At 34.6% G+C, this 14,792-nt stretch overlaps 1 protein-coding gene across 5 annotated transcripts; it reads right to left on the bottom strand.

Annotated features, from left to right (window-relative positions):
• Window positions 1-350: 350 nt before the first annotated feature.
• Window positions 351-14,389, bottom strand: LOC131951880 (desumoylating isopeptidase 1). 5 transcript variants are annotated; one of them, XM_059314296.1, is made up of 6 exons: window positions 14,286-14,389; window positions 2,773-2,885; window positions 2,345-2,439; window positions 1,899-2,008; window positions 1,512-1,634; window positions 351-1,221 (listed from the first exon to the last, which is right to left on the bottom strand). In XM_059314296.1, exons 2-6 carry the CDS (start codon window positions 2,861-2,863, stop codon window positions 1,146-1,148), a joined length of 495 nt encoding a protein of 164 aa, XP_059170279.1. In that variant the 5' UTR covers window positions 2,864-2,885; window positions 14,286-14,389; the 3' UTR covers window positions 351-1,145. The 5 variants fall into 5 exon arrangements, with proteins under 5 accessions (XP_059170279.1, XP_059170278.1, XP_059170281.1 ...); XM_059314295.1 differs by lacking the exon at window positions 14,286-14,389 and adding an exon at window positions 4,240-4,330; XM_059314298.1 differs by lacking the exon at window positions 14,286-14,389 and adding an exon at window positions 3,490-3,524.
• Between the last annotated feature and the right edge of the window lie 403 nt (window positions 14,390-14,792).

Genomic DNA, 14,792 nt, shown 5'->3' with positions numbered 1-14,792 from the left:
GATGTTTCTGAGTTTACTCAAGGGCAAGAGAAGTTGTCAGGTTAATATACTGACCATACAAACCCTTTGATTTATTTTTCATATGCCCTGTCAGGAAGAATAAGTACTTTTAACGTACAAAATAATTCATTCTTTCTCTGCCATGCTTCAGCCATGGTAATAATTATTTTAACAGTCTATATTGTCAATCATGCAAACAAACTCAGGTAGTCTGCATAAAAGACATGTAAATATTGTTGAGAGTAGCATTCTAAAGATGTAACCATTTTTAAGGGGCTGTGCAATAGTCTGCCCCACGCAGTAAATAAATAGTATGAAGACAAAATGAATAGTATACACCAGTCAGTAAAGTAAGTAGCTAGGCTGTTTAATGGAAAATGAGGTTTTTTTTCAGAAATAATTAAGCTCACAAATACATCAATCTTTATTAAAAGTGTATTGTTAAAATCTGCCACAATATTACATGTGTGCTTAAAAAAGTAAATTTGACATTATGCAATATTTAATGTGTCTATGTCAGCACTTAAATCTCTTCCTGTGAACAATAATTGACAAGCTGAAATCAATGTCCCTATAACTCAATTATTGCAGGTAAGGAAAAGAAAAAAAATGTGTAAAAAATAACATCTGTATTAGGTAGTGCAAATAATACATTTTTAAATAAAAATAACATTGAATTATACTTTATGAGTTAGTTAAAATAATATTTTAATTTTCAATTAGCTTTTTGTTTTGATAATCCAGATGAATTTAAAGAAACTCATCTCCATGTATTGATAAAATGAAAAGGTTAATTTGCAGGCACACTTAAATATATTTTTATAAGGACTTGAATTTTGTAGTGATTGCCCTGCTAACTAAAGTAAAAATGTTGATGAATATCATGAAGAAATTTAAAATAGTGTCTCTACTAGACCGAGAACCTCATACTTAATTATGGTTCTGCCCCAAATTAAGTCATTTAAGACTTAAAATAACATCAGCATAAATAAATAATCACATATTTTTGAAAACATTCAATTCAGAGGGCAAACAAGGGACACATTATGCACATTGATCTGAACACCATTGTCATTCACTCCTGAGTTTAAAATAGTTCTAATCCCCAGTCCATCACATCTAAATTAGTCTAGATGCCATCTGGGTTAAGAATTAAATGGTGAGTGTCCACCCTGTACATGCATTGCTTCTACGAATGGTTGTATCATTGCACCAAATGGCCTGAAATCAGTTTAAAAAAATTATATTTAGGGCTTAGATTTAAAAAAAAAAATTCTATTAGTGCTTCTATTAGGTACTTTTTAATAATAGCTTAGAAAATCAGGGGAGCTAATGTGGCCTCCCACCTAATGTAAAACTCTAGTTCTTCAAAACTGCATGTATAGAACATTTAAATTGAACTTAAAACGATACTACAAAAACAGAAAATTATTTGAATATAAATAACGAAAACTATTTATTCAAAATCTTGCATGTAGAAAAAAAAAATAAAGACCAGCTGACAAACTTACGTGCTGAGAACGTCCTGTGGCAAGCTGGTTATGTGTGATGGTATATCTTTCCCTGTTAAAAACTGGGCTAGGTCAGAGGAAAAGTTGTTGCAGTTGTGGTGGAACAAGTGGTAGGTCTCTGGCCTGAGGAAAACAAAATGACTCTTAATACTTGCGGAGAATAAACTAATATTAAAATAGACGAATTTTAAACCCCTATTATTAAATAATTTCCTTTAGAAAACCTACAGGCCTATTGGAATTTTGTAGCAAAAACACATTTATTGTGAAACAACAGGCCTGCCTTGTCAAAAGCTACTAACATTTTGAAAATTGTGTCATTCAAAATTTTGGTTTAAAAAATTTAACAGTTACATGAAAAAAATATATTTGTATTTAAGAGATTACTTGTAGGTTGATTTTGACAGCTCCTGTAGATAATCCATGAAGACGTCGAAAGGAATTTCAGTGTTGCCCAGCTCAACAACTTGTAATGGTTTACCAAGGACTGTTCCACCCTGTCAACATGTCAAAAATTATTTTGATTCATCATAACAAAAAAAAAAACTGAATATGGAAAAATAAAAAATTATTTTAAAATAAGGAAATGAAATAAAAAAAAAATACTTCAGTGAACAAAACAAAAAGTTTACATGTAGCAATAATAGAAAGAGTTTAGTGAGTACAAAACCCATGTCCTAGGGACAAAAGGGAAAAGATGATGATGAGTACAACGCTCAGCTGCTATTTGTTTACTATTCCTTTCACCCATCACTCTGGTGGATCCCAGGCCATCGTTTAGGGTCAACAAACTAAATACTACACTGAACTGTTATTTAAAGAAGACAACTCACTGGGGGACAAGCCTCTATCCCAGATGTTCCTCCAAAGAAATATTCCTGTCCATAAACAACAATACCTGTATGCCAGATCCCATCTATCTGTCGGCCTGAAAATAAATGATTAGAAAACATTAAATAAAAGTTAAATAAAATTTTCATAAAATGAAAATGACATCTTTGAAGTATATTATAAACATGAAAAGACAAAAAGACAGGCTTAGCAGGACTGGTAGAACTAGGATTAAGTAACACTAAGATGTATTTTTTAAAAACCCATTAATGAGTCCTCAATATCAGATGTTGATATAGAATAAGCATACATGTTGAAAAATAATTTTGATTCACAGGTTAACTACAAATCATCTATTTCAATGGTGATTAGACCTTGTTTTAACTTTTAATATAAGCCTTTCACAATTACTAGAATACATTTTACTTACCTAGAATTCCTTGTGACATTGCTCTGGCCATTCCCATGGAGATATCATAAATGTAAACCTTGACATTTGATGAGGATTGCTTGGAGTCCATTTTGTTAGCAGAGATAAATGAGCTGCAAAAGGGTTACAGAAATGGTTATAGATTATAGAATGTTTTACTTGACCTTTAAATTTAAATGTGATTCTGGTTGTCTGACTCATTATTCATCAACTAATTAAAAATCCATTCTAAGAAGCCTACCTAAAAGAGTAACTGACGAACAATTAAATTACTTTTAAACAGGCTTCTAATATATAGTGACTTAGACTAGATCTAGCACAAGCCTATACTTTTAACTTTTAGTATACTTAATTATAATTAACAATTAATTACTTTTTAAAATTTTTAGGCATAAGTCTATAAGTTTATAAGTTAAGTTAATTAACTTAATTTAATATAGTTTAGGCCTAAATAATAAAATATATAGGCCTAGTCAATTAATAATAAATATTAAATAACCTATCTAATAGTATCTATCTAGTATGATAAATAGTATCTAATCTATGCCTATGTTAATATTACATATTTTATTCTGTTCGGCTTATATATAGATCTAGGGATCATCAAAGTCTCGAATATTCTAAAGGTTCCTGTCTTTTTCAAAATCTATGAATCACTGTGATGTAAGTAACATATGAATGATATTGCGATGACTATTCAGTATTCACAGTTTTTACATCGGTAGAGTAAGCGTTCTTAGCAGCGGAAACAGTAAATGCGGTGTTTTTATAAAAATGATGGCGAGTTATTTTTCCCACTTTTCTTATGTTATTAGTGTTAGTAGTGTATTATTATTTATTTAAAGAAAATAATTTATTTTCTCCTTTTTAGTGCATACATTTTTATAAAGGTGTATAATTTTATAACGTTTTTTATAATTTCTTTTTACTATTCAGTCAATAACAACAATAGCTTGACAATCAAAAACTATACTACAATATAAGCTTTTTACTTTTCTCCGTCTACAGTGCTGCTGGGTATGATCTAGATCTAGATCTAGTTAAATCTAGTAAAAGTATTGTAATCGCGCACAATTTTAAAATGAGATTTTGTCAGTTGTCGGAATATACGCGGAATATAAAGGATGCTTTGTAGTCGTGGAAAACTCTAAATCGAGGTTATGACAAATATTAACGTCTTGAAATCAGTGTTTCTTCCAGACTTTTTTCTCCGGGGGGCACTTGAAATTTTCGGGGGGGGGGGGGGGGGGGGGGGGGGACACTGCTAAAAGTATATATTTTCTATATAAATTATATAAATTTCATTTCGTTCGGGAGGGGGGGGGGGCCGAAGAGATGCCTGGAAGAAACTCTGCTTGTAATCTTCCAGTGCCAGAAAAACTTAGATTTTCAATCTTGTGTGTGTACGTGTGAGAGAGAGAGAGAGAGAGAGAGAGAGAAAGAGAGAGAGAGAAAGAGAGAGAGTACCGTTTCAATTAGGTTGACGATATTTCATTTAAGTAGCCTATGGTATCAAATTTGTAGTTTTCTTTCAACTTTTGCGTGATTTCCTGTAACAGGAAGTTGTTACTCCACTTCCGGTTTCTCAAAAGCCTATAACGTGAGTACCTTTTACTTTTGAGTTTGGTGGATGAAATTTCAAATATAAGTAATAGATTGTATTGAAAAGTATTTTGTCGACTTTTGAACGATTTCCGTTAAAGGGAAATGGTACTTAGCTTTATTCCCGCTTGAACACGATAACTTGAGTACTCAGTGCCGGCGCCAGGTTATTTAGCGCCCTATGCAAAACTTATTAAAACCCCTCCTTTATCACAAATTAATTACTAAAACATTTGTGTAAGAAAACAATTAATTAAAAGTGACGTAATAATTTATTATCAATTGCATACACGTTATAAGAAGACATCAAAATCAAATTTTACTTGCCTTTTTCGTCTCAAAAGTTTGATTTAATTCCTTCAATTCCAGTTTGCAAGCGTAATCTCATTTTATTGAAATTGTTGCTAAGTCCACGAGTCTACTTTACGACATAGCCCCCCCCCCCCCCTAGAAAATTTTAAGTGCTTCCCCCCCCCCCCCCCCCCCCCCCCGTAGAAAAAAAAAAAAGTATGGAAAAAAAAACCCCCTGAAAAAAAATATACTTGTAGTGTTGGGCTCTCTGCAGCCCTCCCAAGGTGAGTTCCGAAACGGAAGTTACCTGTTTTAAGCATGACTGTGTTTAGTTATAATTGTAAAATGTCTATATTGTGTGATTATGTAACGATACTTTTTGTTTTTGAAAAAAAGAGGGTTATAAATATTATAGATTCCATCATAAAATTGTTATATATGAATCCTTTAGGAGAGGGTGAAAAATATGAAAAGACAATGAATTAGATTTTTAATTTACGACTAAGACTATTTCTACTAACGTTAAGTATTGCAATCTACATCGGCTACTAATGTATTTGTTTTTCAACTTAATAATGCTAAAACACCTACCAAACTATTTTGTTTAGAACTTAAGCCCTATATGATTTTTACAATAGCAAATAATAACTTAAAGTTATATTTATGTGTAAGCGGTCAACCGCTTAAGTTGCTTGAGGTGCTTGAATTTGTAATGAATGTAAAGGTAAGAAACGAATTATCTCCCATTTGAATAAAATACTTAAAAAAAACTTTTTAAAAAACCACGTTTTTCTTGTGGACTAAAAAGTAGAAAATAACTATTTACATACATTTGATGACAAAAAACGTGGGTACGTTCACCATCAAATTTCCCGACCCATCTGCCCGACCCACGTTTTTTGTCATCAAATGTATGTAAATAGTTATTTTCTACTTTTTAGTCCACAAGAAAAACGTGGTTTTTAAAAAAAGTTTTTTTTAAGTATTTTATTTTCTCCTTTTTAGTCCGTTGCTACACATGAAAAACGTGGTTTTTAAAAAAAGTTTTTTATATAGTTTATTTTCTACTTTATCCAATGACTTGATTAAGTATGACTTGACTAAGTGTTTATAAATACACGGACTAAAAATTTTGAGCGACCAAGATTCGAACCTGGGTTGTCGCGGCCACAACGCGAAGTACTAACCACTATACGATCACGGCCAGCGCGCTCACATCGATTGGGGCCGAAGTAACTGTGTCAATAGGTCTTCAGTCTTGTCGGTATCTTTAGAAATCATGTCCTCAATTTTATGGTCCTTAGGGCGTAATTAAATTAAGCTAATTACGGTCTCTAATTGCTAGTTTTTATGATTGCATCTGAAATTGTTAGGCGAAAGTAACCTGCACGCCAAATTTCAGATCTATAGAGCAATCAGAAGTGGGCTAATTTTCGATGTCAATTTTAACAACAAACAAACAAACAAACGCGAAGCTGAGTTAAGATAAAATACTTAAAAAAAACTTTTTAAAAAAACACGTTTTTCTTGTGGACTAAAAAGTAGAAAATAACTATTTACATACATTTGATGACAAAAAACGTGGGTACGTTCACCATCAAATTTCCCGACCCATCTGCCCGACCCACGTTTTTTGTCATCAAATGTATGTAAATAGTTATTTTCTACTTTTTAGTCCACAAGAAAAACGTGTTTTTTTAAAAAGTTTTTTTTAAGTATTTTATTTTCTCCTTTTTAGTCCGTTGCTACACATGAAACACGTGGTTTTTAAAAAGTTTTTTATATAGTTTATTTTCTACTTTATCTAATCACTTGATTAAGTATGACTTGACTAAGTGTTTTTAAATACACGGACTAAAAAAATCTTGAGCGACCGATACGCTTTAAACAGAGAAAGGGTGTAATTTACGTTGCTGGCGTGGAGATCTACTCACGAATCACGTGATCAAATCTCCCATAAACAAACAAATAAACGCGAAGCTGAGTTAAGGAAAAACGTGTTTATGTGTATTTTAGCATGCCCAGCGTACCAACCGTGTCACCGTTAACAATGTGTTACCGTGTCCGTTCTCCTTTTTAGTCCGTTGCTACACATAAAAAACGTGGTTTTTTTAAAAGTTTTTTTTAAGTATTTTATTTTCTCCTTTTTAGTCCGTTGAAAAACGTGGTTTTTAAAAAAGTGTTTATAAATACACGGACTAAAAAAATCTTGAGCGACCAGGATTCGAACCTGGGTTGTCGCGGCCACAACGCGAAGTACTAACCACTATACGATCACGGCCAGCGCGCTCACATCGATTGGTTCCGAAGTAACTGTGTCAATAGGCCTCAAGTCTTGTCGGTATCTTTAGAAATCATGTCCTCAATTTTATGGTCCTTGGGGCGTAATTAAATTAAGCTAATTACGGTCACTAATTGCTAGTTTTTATATTGCATCTAAAATTGTTAGGCGAAAGTAGCATGCATGCCAAATTTCAGGTCTCTAGAGCAATCAGAAGTGGGCTAATTTTCGATGTCAATTTTAACAACAAACAAACAAACAAACGCGAAGCTGAGTTAAGAAAAACGTGTTAAAAAACGTGTTAAAAAATACTTAAAAAAAACTTTTTAAAAAACCACGTTTTTCTTGTGGACTAAAAAGTAGAAAATAAATTTTTCTTTTGTGCTTCCTCGAGCTGTGCAGGTTCTTGTGATGACTGACAAAAAACGTGGGTACGTTCACCATCAAATTTCCCGACCCATCTGTCCTACCCACGTTTTTTGTCAGTCATCACAAGAACTTGCACAGCTCGAGGAAGCACAAAAGAAAAATTTATTTTCTACTTTTTAGTCCACAAGAAAAACGTGGTTTTTTAAAAAGTTTTTTTTAAGTATTTTATTTTCTCCTTTTTAGTCCGTTGCTACACATGAAAAACGTGGTTTTTAAAAAAGTTTTTTATATAGTTTATTTTCTACTTTATCTAATGACTTGATTAAGTATGACTTTACTAAGTGTTTATAAATACACGGACTAAAAAAATCTTGAGAGACCAGGATTCGAACCTGGGTTGTCGCGGCCACAACGCGAAGTACTAACCACTATACGATCACGGCCAGCGCACCCACATCGATTGGGGCCGAAGTAACTGTGTCAATAAGCCTACAGTCTTGTCGGTATCTTTAGAAATCATGTCCTCAATTTTATGGTCCTTGGGGCGTAATTAAATTAAGCTAATTACGGTCTCTAATTGCTAGTTTTTATGATTGCATCTGAAATTGTTAGGCGAAAGTAGCCTGTATGCCAAATTTCAGATCTCAAGAGCAATCAGAAGTGGGCTAATTTTCGATGTCAATTTTAACAACAAACATCCAAACAACCAAACAAACAAACGCGAAGCTGAGTTAAGAAAAACGTGTTAATAATAAAATACAAATAACAAAATTTTATTCAAGGGAAATAACTTTCACAAGAATAGCTAAATTAACCAAGTGTAACTAAGACATGCTTCAAAAACACAGCAAAACGCTTTAAACTTCATTACGTAATAATTATAATAAATATTTTATATTATCTATGTAACCTTGTGACAACAGTATATGTTATCTATTGAATACTTAATTGTAGTTTTTGTTTGAACATCTAAAAACAGTAGCTTTTTATAACATACTTCTATTCAATTATGATGACATACATTTTATCGTATTGCTGATTATACAAAATACTTTTAAATTTTGGATCCCCTAGCTAAAGGGACGCTTTACTAATGTAACACTTTAGCACTCTAACACAGGGGTCGGCAACCTTTTGAAGCGGAAGAGCCAAAAGTTACAATTTTCAAAATTTCCATGGTTTTAAAGAGCCACTAACATTTTTTTATTTCAAATATTTTATTTTTTTATTAAGATTATTAGCATTTGTTCAAGGAGCTGGAGAGCCGCATCTTGATATCAAAAGAGCCGCATGCGGCTCGCGAGCCGCAGGTTGCCGACCCCTGCTCTAACAGCATTTCACTTTAATTTCACACGAACACACATGCTAAAATTAGAGCACCGCAGCTTGCAGGTCACGCAACTTTGCCTCTGATGCTCTCCACGCCCATGACCCTCACCCAGGATAACCCCCCCCCCAACAACCCCCTTATCTGGGAAAAAAAAACAAAGTTTACGTTTAATTATAAATTCCATCCTGTTTAATATATATATATATATATATATATATATATATATATATATATATATATATATATATATATATATATATATATATATATATATATATTTAACAAGATGGAATTTATAATTAAACGTAAACTTTGTTTATATATTTATACTTTAAGAGTTGCAATATAGATTCCTAAAAATCTAAAGATTTTTCAACTAGAGAACGCCCACCTTTCTTTGTAGAGTGTTCCGTACTGAATTGAAATTATCCAACTTACGATAGACTCAACTACTCGATATACTCTACTACATTCAAAACACATATCAAACTTCGATACCTAAACATAACAGTCTAGACTCGATGCTCCAGAACTACGACACAAACTCGCTTAACTTCACCCGACTCTACAAACGGTAATCCCAATCAACAACGATTTCACTGGACCTACTACTACACTTTAACAGTCAATATAATTCGATACCTTAATACCACAAGAATCAATACTCCCGAACTCCAGAACTACGATACTTCATCACCTGCATTCTCATTTCTCTATTACCAGTCAGATTCCACTAGACCTTCAACTACAAAACAGCCAAATAAAAATTATGACACTTTAACACTTCGATACTTTATACCTACGAAACCATATCAGCAACAGCCTTCCGCCGTTACTCCCAAATCTAACCGATTCATCAAATCTTACCAAACAAGTAAAATACTTTGAAAATCCCGTCATTACAAAACTCTGTACACCAGGACAGATTTCTAATTCAAAGTCGGAGAAAACGAAGACTTACAAGTCCTATTAAAATTAGATAACCGTTTGAAATGTTCGAAATTTAAATTAATCTTTTCTACATCAATTATGTGACACCAAATTAAAAAGGCAATGTGACTGGTAAAAAGCGCCCCGATCTTTCCAAATTAGGGAGGTGGGGTTGCATTTTCACCATCGCGAATAAATAAACGCCTATATAGACCTAATTTTGGGGTGGGGGTGCAAAATTGATAGTTCGTCCTGGGCGCCGAAATAGATCGCTACTCCTTTATAAAAGTTATTAATTATTAGGTACTTTGTGATAATAGCGATTAAACCTTTTGCGCCCCCCCCCCCCTAAGGATGGCGCCCTAGGCGACCGCCTAGTTCGCCTTATAGGTAACGCCAGCCCTGTGAGTACTATTTCAGTTAGGTTTGCGTATTTTACTATGTGCGCATTTTTCTTTTTGCACATTTTTCTGTGTGCGCAATTTTCTGTTAGCGCATTTTTCTGGTAGAGCTTTTTTACTTTCTCGTATATACGAAGTATAGAGAAAGTCTTGTAATCGTGCAAAAAAAAAAAATCGAGATTTTTGCAAATCTCGACGTTTTACATCTCACTGATACGGAAAAACATAATTTTGCAATCTTGTCCGTATGTCTGTGTGTCTGTGTGTGTGTGTGTGTGTGTGTGTGTGTGTGTGTGTCCGTGTGTAAACACGATAACTTGAGTACCGTTACAGCTAGGTTGATGAAATTTCATATACAAGTATTTTATCAAAATCGTAGATCCGTATCAACTTTTGAGCGATTTCGGATAACCGGAAGTGGTACTTTTTCTACTTTGAATTTTTCAAAAGCCTATAACTTGAGTACTATTTCAGATAGATAAATGAAATTTGATATGTAAGTAAAATATCTAATTCTCTACCTTCTGTCAAATTTTGAGAATTTTTCGTTGACCGGAAGTACTTATTTACGCTACTTCCGATTTCTCAAAAAACTAATGTAAATTTTAAAAGTACTAATAATATTGCGCACTATTATGCGCTTTTTTATTCGCGTTCACTTGGTGTGCAATTAATTTGTCTACGAGATTTTATTCTATTTTTAAAACTTTAAGTATTTAAAATGGATTAAAAATCATGTCTAGAAGTCTATAGCCCGAGTTCCCATCCCCTGTTATTTTATATAAGAATATTCGAGAAAGTTTAGGGGAGATCACTCCCGGTTTATTCTCTTTGTGCATTTTTCTATGTGCGCAAATTTATGTTTGCGCTTTTTTTCTGTGTGCACAAATTTCTGTTGGCGCTTTTTTTTTCTGTTTTCGCTTTTTTCCGTTGTTCTTTTTTCCGATGCGCATTTTACTGGTCACCGGACAGAAGAGATGCTTGGAAAAAACTCTGGTCAGAACTCCAACTTTACAGGACCTCAGCTTGTGGCAAACAATAGTTGAGTTACCTCTCTTGAGTACTCTCTTATAAGACTGGATCTATTTACATTTCGCCAATGTGGCCATGTCCGACACCACATCAGAAGGACATAGCTTATTGTTGATTAAATAAGCTACATTTATCGCTTTATTAGTTTTTATTAGACTAGTTTAAAGGAAGATTAATATTAACAGCAATCTTTGGTTATAAAAAATAGAATTTAAAAAAAAATTGAAATGCTTTTTTTTTTTTAAAGGGGAGCAATCACCTAGGCTAGTGAACCAGTTTAAACATTAGAGCTGTTCTCTGTACCGGTGTAAACATTAGGGCTGTTCTCTGTACCGGTGTAAACATTAGGGCTGTTCTCTGTACCGATGTAAATATTAGGGCTGTTCTCTGTACAAACACTCACACATATATGTAATATATATATATATATATATATATATATATATATATATATATATATATATATATATATATATATATATATATATATATATATATATATATATATATACATACATACATACAAAATGTATACACATAAACAGGGGCGGTGAAATTTGAGCGTCTGCCATTGTCACAGAGATGCCGGTGCGCTGAGATTATTTTTGTTTACTTGAAATTTTTTTCTTGAATGGAAATCTTATCGGTGAGCGACAGAGCGGTGGGTAATTAGACAACTCAGGGTGGCTAGAACAACATTTTAAACTGCTAGATCTGGAGCACTGGGGTAATGTATCCAGTTGAGGTTAATCTGACACGGGGTGGTAAGATTTGAGACGATTAGAACACCGGGATCACTAGAATACTAACACACTTAAACAATGACAAGTTTAGTCATTATACTTCAACAGTTGGGTTTTTGTATAAGGTATATTATGCAATCTTAAAGCTAAAAATCATTTTCTAGCTTTACTTTTTTAAAAATGCTTAAGTGTGACGTCACATTATCTGAATTCCGCCCCCTTATCATCGTCACCAAATTACGGACTCCCCCTAAGTGTGGCGTCATTTATGGACGGAACCCCCCCCCCCCCCCTTCTACCATCATAATGACGACATTACTTATCTGCAGCTGACCCTAAGCCTTACCTTGTCCTGACTGTAATCTAACAGCGGTCAGTGTTAGCCTCAGACATTTTACTCCATGGGGTGGGGAAGGGGGGGGGGGGCAGCATTTAAATTTCCGGACAGGGGGGGGGGTGAACGGTTGCAACGGCACTGGTTAGTATATATATTATTATATTTTCTACATCATTAATTTTTCTAGTACGCCCGGAGCAGTGTGTGTGTGGGGGGTGGGGGGGGGGGGGGCGTTGGCATACTTCCGAAACGGTGCATCGCCTCCCCCTTTAAGAGATGTAGTCACGAAGGAACTGAGAATTCACACTGTATTTCGTTGTCAGCTTAAAACAAAAACTTAGAACACTTAGTTTAATACTATAATAACATCTAACAACTCTCCCAACTACTGACTTATTACTACTGCCCCCCCCCCCCCCCTCTCAACACACACTTTAAGGAAGTGAAAAACACGATAGTTCCAATATCAAAACAAGCAGCGGACCAAAATTGTGCGCGGTTGCTAAATTAAACAGAGGTCTCCGATAGGTCACTTCTGCCACTCAATCCCAACTTTCCAGATATCACGCGCAAGTCTCCCCCCCCCCCCCCCACCCACCCAGCCTCACCCTCAACCAACAACTCCCATGCCCCTGGTGTCAGATCTGACATAAAAAACCCCGCCCCGGGGCAGAGGTCGAGGTCTGTAGAGGGCAGTAGTCTCGCTTCTCGTGCTGGCCCACGAGCGTGAGCGATGGTGAGGGGGGGGGGGGAGCGGTGGTGCTGCTGGATGCCGTCGTTTCATTCAGACGATATCAACAAGCAGACGATGAGATGCGTGTTGTTCCCACGAGTTTGACAGGTAAGAAAGTCGGTTGTACGACTTTTATGTCTTTTCTATGGTTAAAAAACTAACGCTAAAAATTATTTATTTACTGTTAATAGAAATAAATTAAAAATAACAAACACCTAATAAAAGTTTCCAGAAAAGAAGTTCTTTGGCGGTTATTTTTTAAAGCAGAACTTTCTTATTAAAGATATACATTTTTAAAAGAGTTTGACAGGTAAGAAATTCGGTTTTACGACTTTTATGTCTTTTCTATGGTTAAAAAACTAACACTCATAATTATTTATTAACTGTCAATAGAAATTAAAAAAACATATAAAAAAAGTTTTCAGAAAAGAAGTTCATTGGCGGTTATTTTTTAAAGCAGAACTTTCTTATTAAAGATATGCGTTTTAAAAGAGTTTGACAGGTAAGATATTCGGTTATATGACTTTTTTTGTCTTTTCTATGGTTAAAAAATTAACACTAATAATTATTTATTTACTGTTTATAGAAATAAAAATTTAAAAAATTCTTAAAAAAAGTTTCCAGAAAAGAAGTTTATTGGCGATTATTTTTTAAAGCAGAACTTTCTTATTAAAGATATACGTTTTTAAAAGCGTTCATAATTAAACGATGTTTTAAATTACAGACTAATACTAATTTTTCTTTGATTCTACAACAATTTTTAAAAACTTCCTTATTCACGGTCTGTATGGAGTGAGTAAAAATGTGTGTTTTTAGCTGTTAAAAAAATCTGTAATGTAACTGAAGATATAATTGTTAGTTTATATTACTTTAGAAAACTACTGCAGTTTTCTTTTTTTTAAAATAAACCTTTTCGGGGGTGGGTGGGGTATTGTGAATTCCACCCCTCCTCCATCAAATCCTGAATTTTACGCCTTTGCTGGAAGCAATGGAATTGGAGAATTACCTTCAAAACACTAATAGGACTACTATAGCACCGTTGCTGGGGGCCCATCGAGATTTTCCCCTGGGGACCCACCAGGATTCGTCCCGGTAGACCGGTGGGCCAGTCCACCCCTTAATCTTGTGACAGCTGCGTCTGACTCGAAGACACCCATATATTGGTACCCGCCCTGTTTACAGTTTTTAGCACACTTTCGTGTATAATTAAATGTACCGACATCCATGTTTTGCTTAGTAAATTAAACAAAAACAACAAACTAAAACATAAAATCCAGACCAGGTTTGTTTTTAAATACCCGGTCTAAAGAAAATAAACCAATTTCTAAACCAGGTAATTTTTAAGCTCATCTTCACACGTCGGAGGCCAGGTTCAATGACGATCCAGCGGTATAAAAAATGTAATTTATTTATTTTTAACCCAAACTTCATCCCCTACGGAATAAACAAAAACAGCATCCAAACCAGGTTTTCCGACGCGAATCTCCCGCCACTCGGCGTTTGCCCGAGGCATCTCGAGGGCTGCAGCAGATCAGATAAACCTCAGCCCGCGGTGCTGTCGTGTTTGGGGCCGTCTGGGGAGAGACAAGAAACAGATTGTTTAGATTCCATTTATCTCTTCAGCAAAACATGGCCGGATTAGTGAAGGGAGGGAGGGGGGGGAGGGGGGGGAGGTAAGATAGAGTTAATTAAAAACTAACACAGTCCAAACATAGGGGAAAAAATCCTGACTCGGGGATAAATACTTGACATTTCTTCATCTCGTATGAGAACTTAATTTGTAAAAAGAAGTGTATTGGAGATATCAGCTTCAATAGAGATCTAATAGCATCAAGACGATAACTTCTAAAAGTGAAAGCGTGAAATTTAGTACAAACCCTAAACTATTGTTGTGGCAGAGATATTTTTTTTTGACGACTCTTCATTTACAAAGAAGTTGCAGATGCTCCAGAGGCGTAGCGAGGGGGCGGG

Source organism: Physella acuta, unplaced genomic scaffold (assembly GCF_028476545.2).
Source record: "Physella acuta isolate Inbredline_101_S28 unplaced genomic scaffold, ASM2847654v3 ptg000834l, whole genome shotgun sequence".
Classification (NCBI taxonomy): domain Eukaryota; kingdom Metazoa; phylum Mollusca; class Gastropoda; family Physidae; genus Physella; species Physella acuta.
The sequence above is the reverse complement of the archived record's forward strand: the minus strand, read 5'-3'. Positions and strand labels throughout refer to the sequence as shown.

What these genes read in the sequence shown, in the direction of transcription:
- LOC131951880 (XM_059314296.1), bottom strand. Translation starts at nt 2,863, where the DNA reads ATGGACTCCAAGCAATCCTCATCAAATGTCAAGGTTTACATTTATGAT. An exon ending in AATGTCACAAGGAATTCTAG is followed by an intron (nt 2,440 to 2,772) that starts GTAAGTAAAATG and finishes ATTTATTTTCAG; the next exon opens with GCCGACAGATAGATGGGATC. An exon ending in CTGTCAAAATCAACCTACAA is followed by an intron (nt 1,635 to 1,898) that starts GTAATCTCTTAA and finishes TGTTTTCCTCAG; the next exon opens with GCCAGAGACCTACCACTTGT.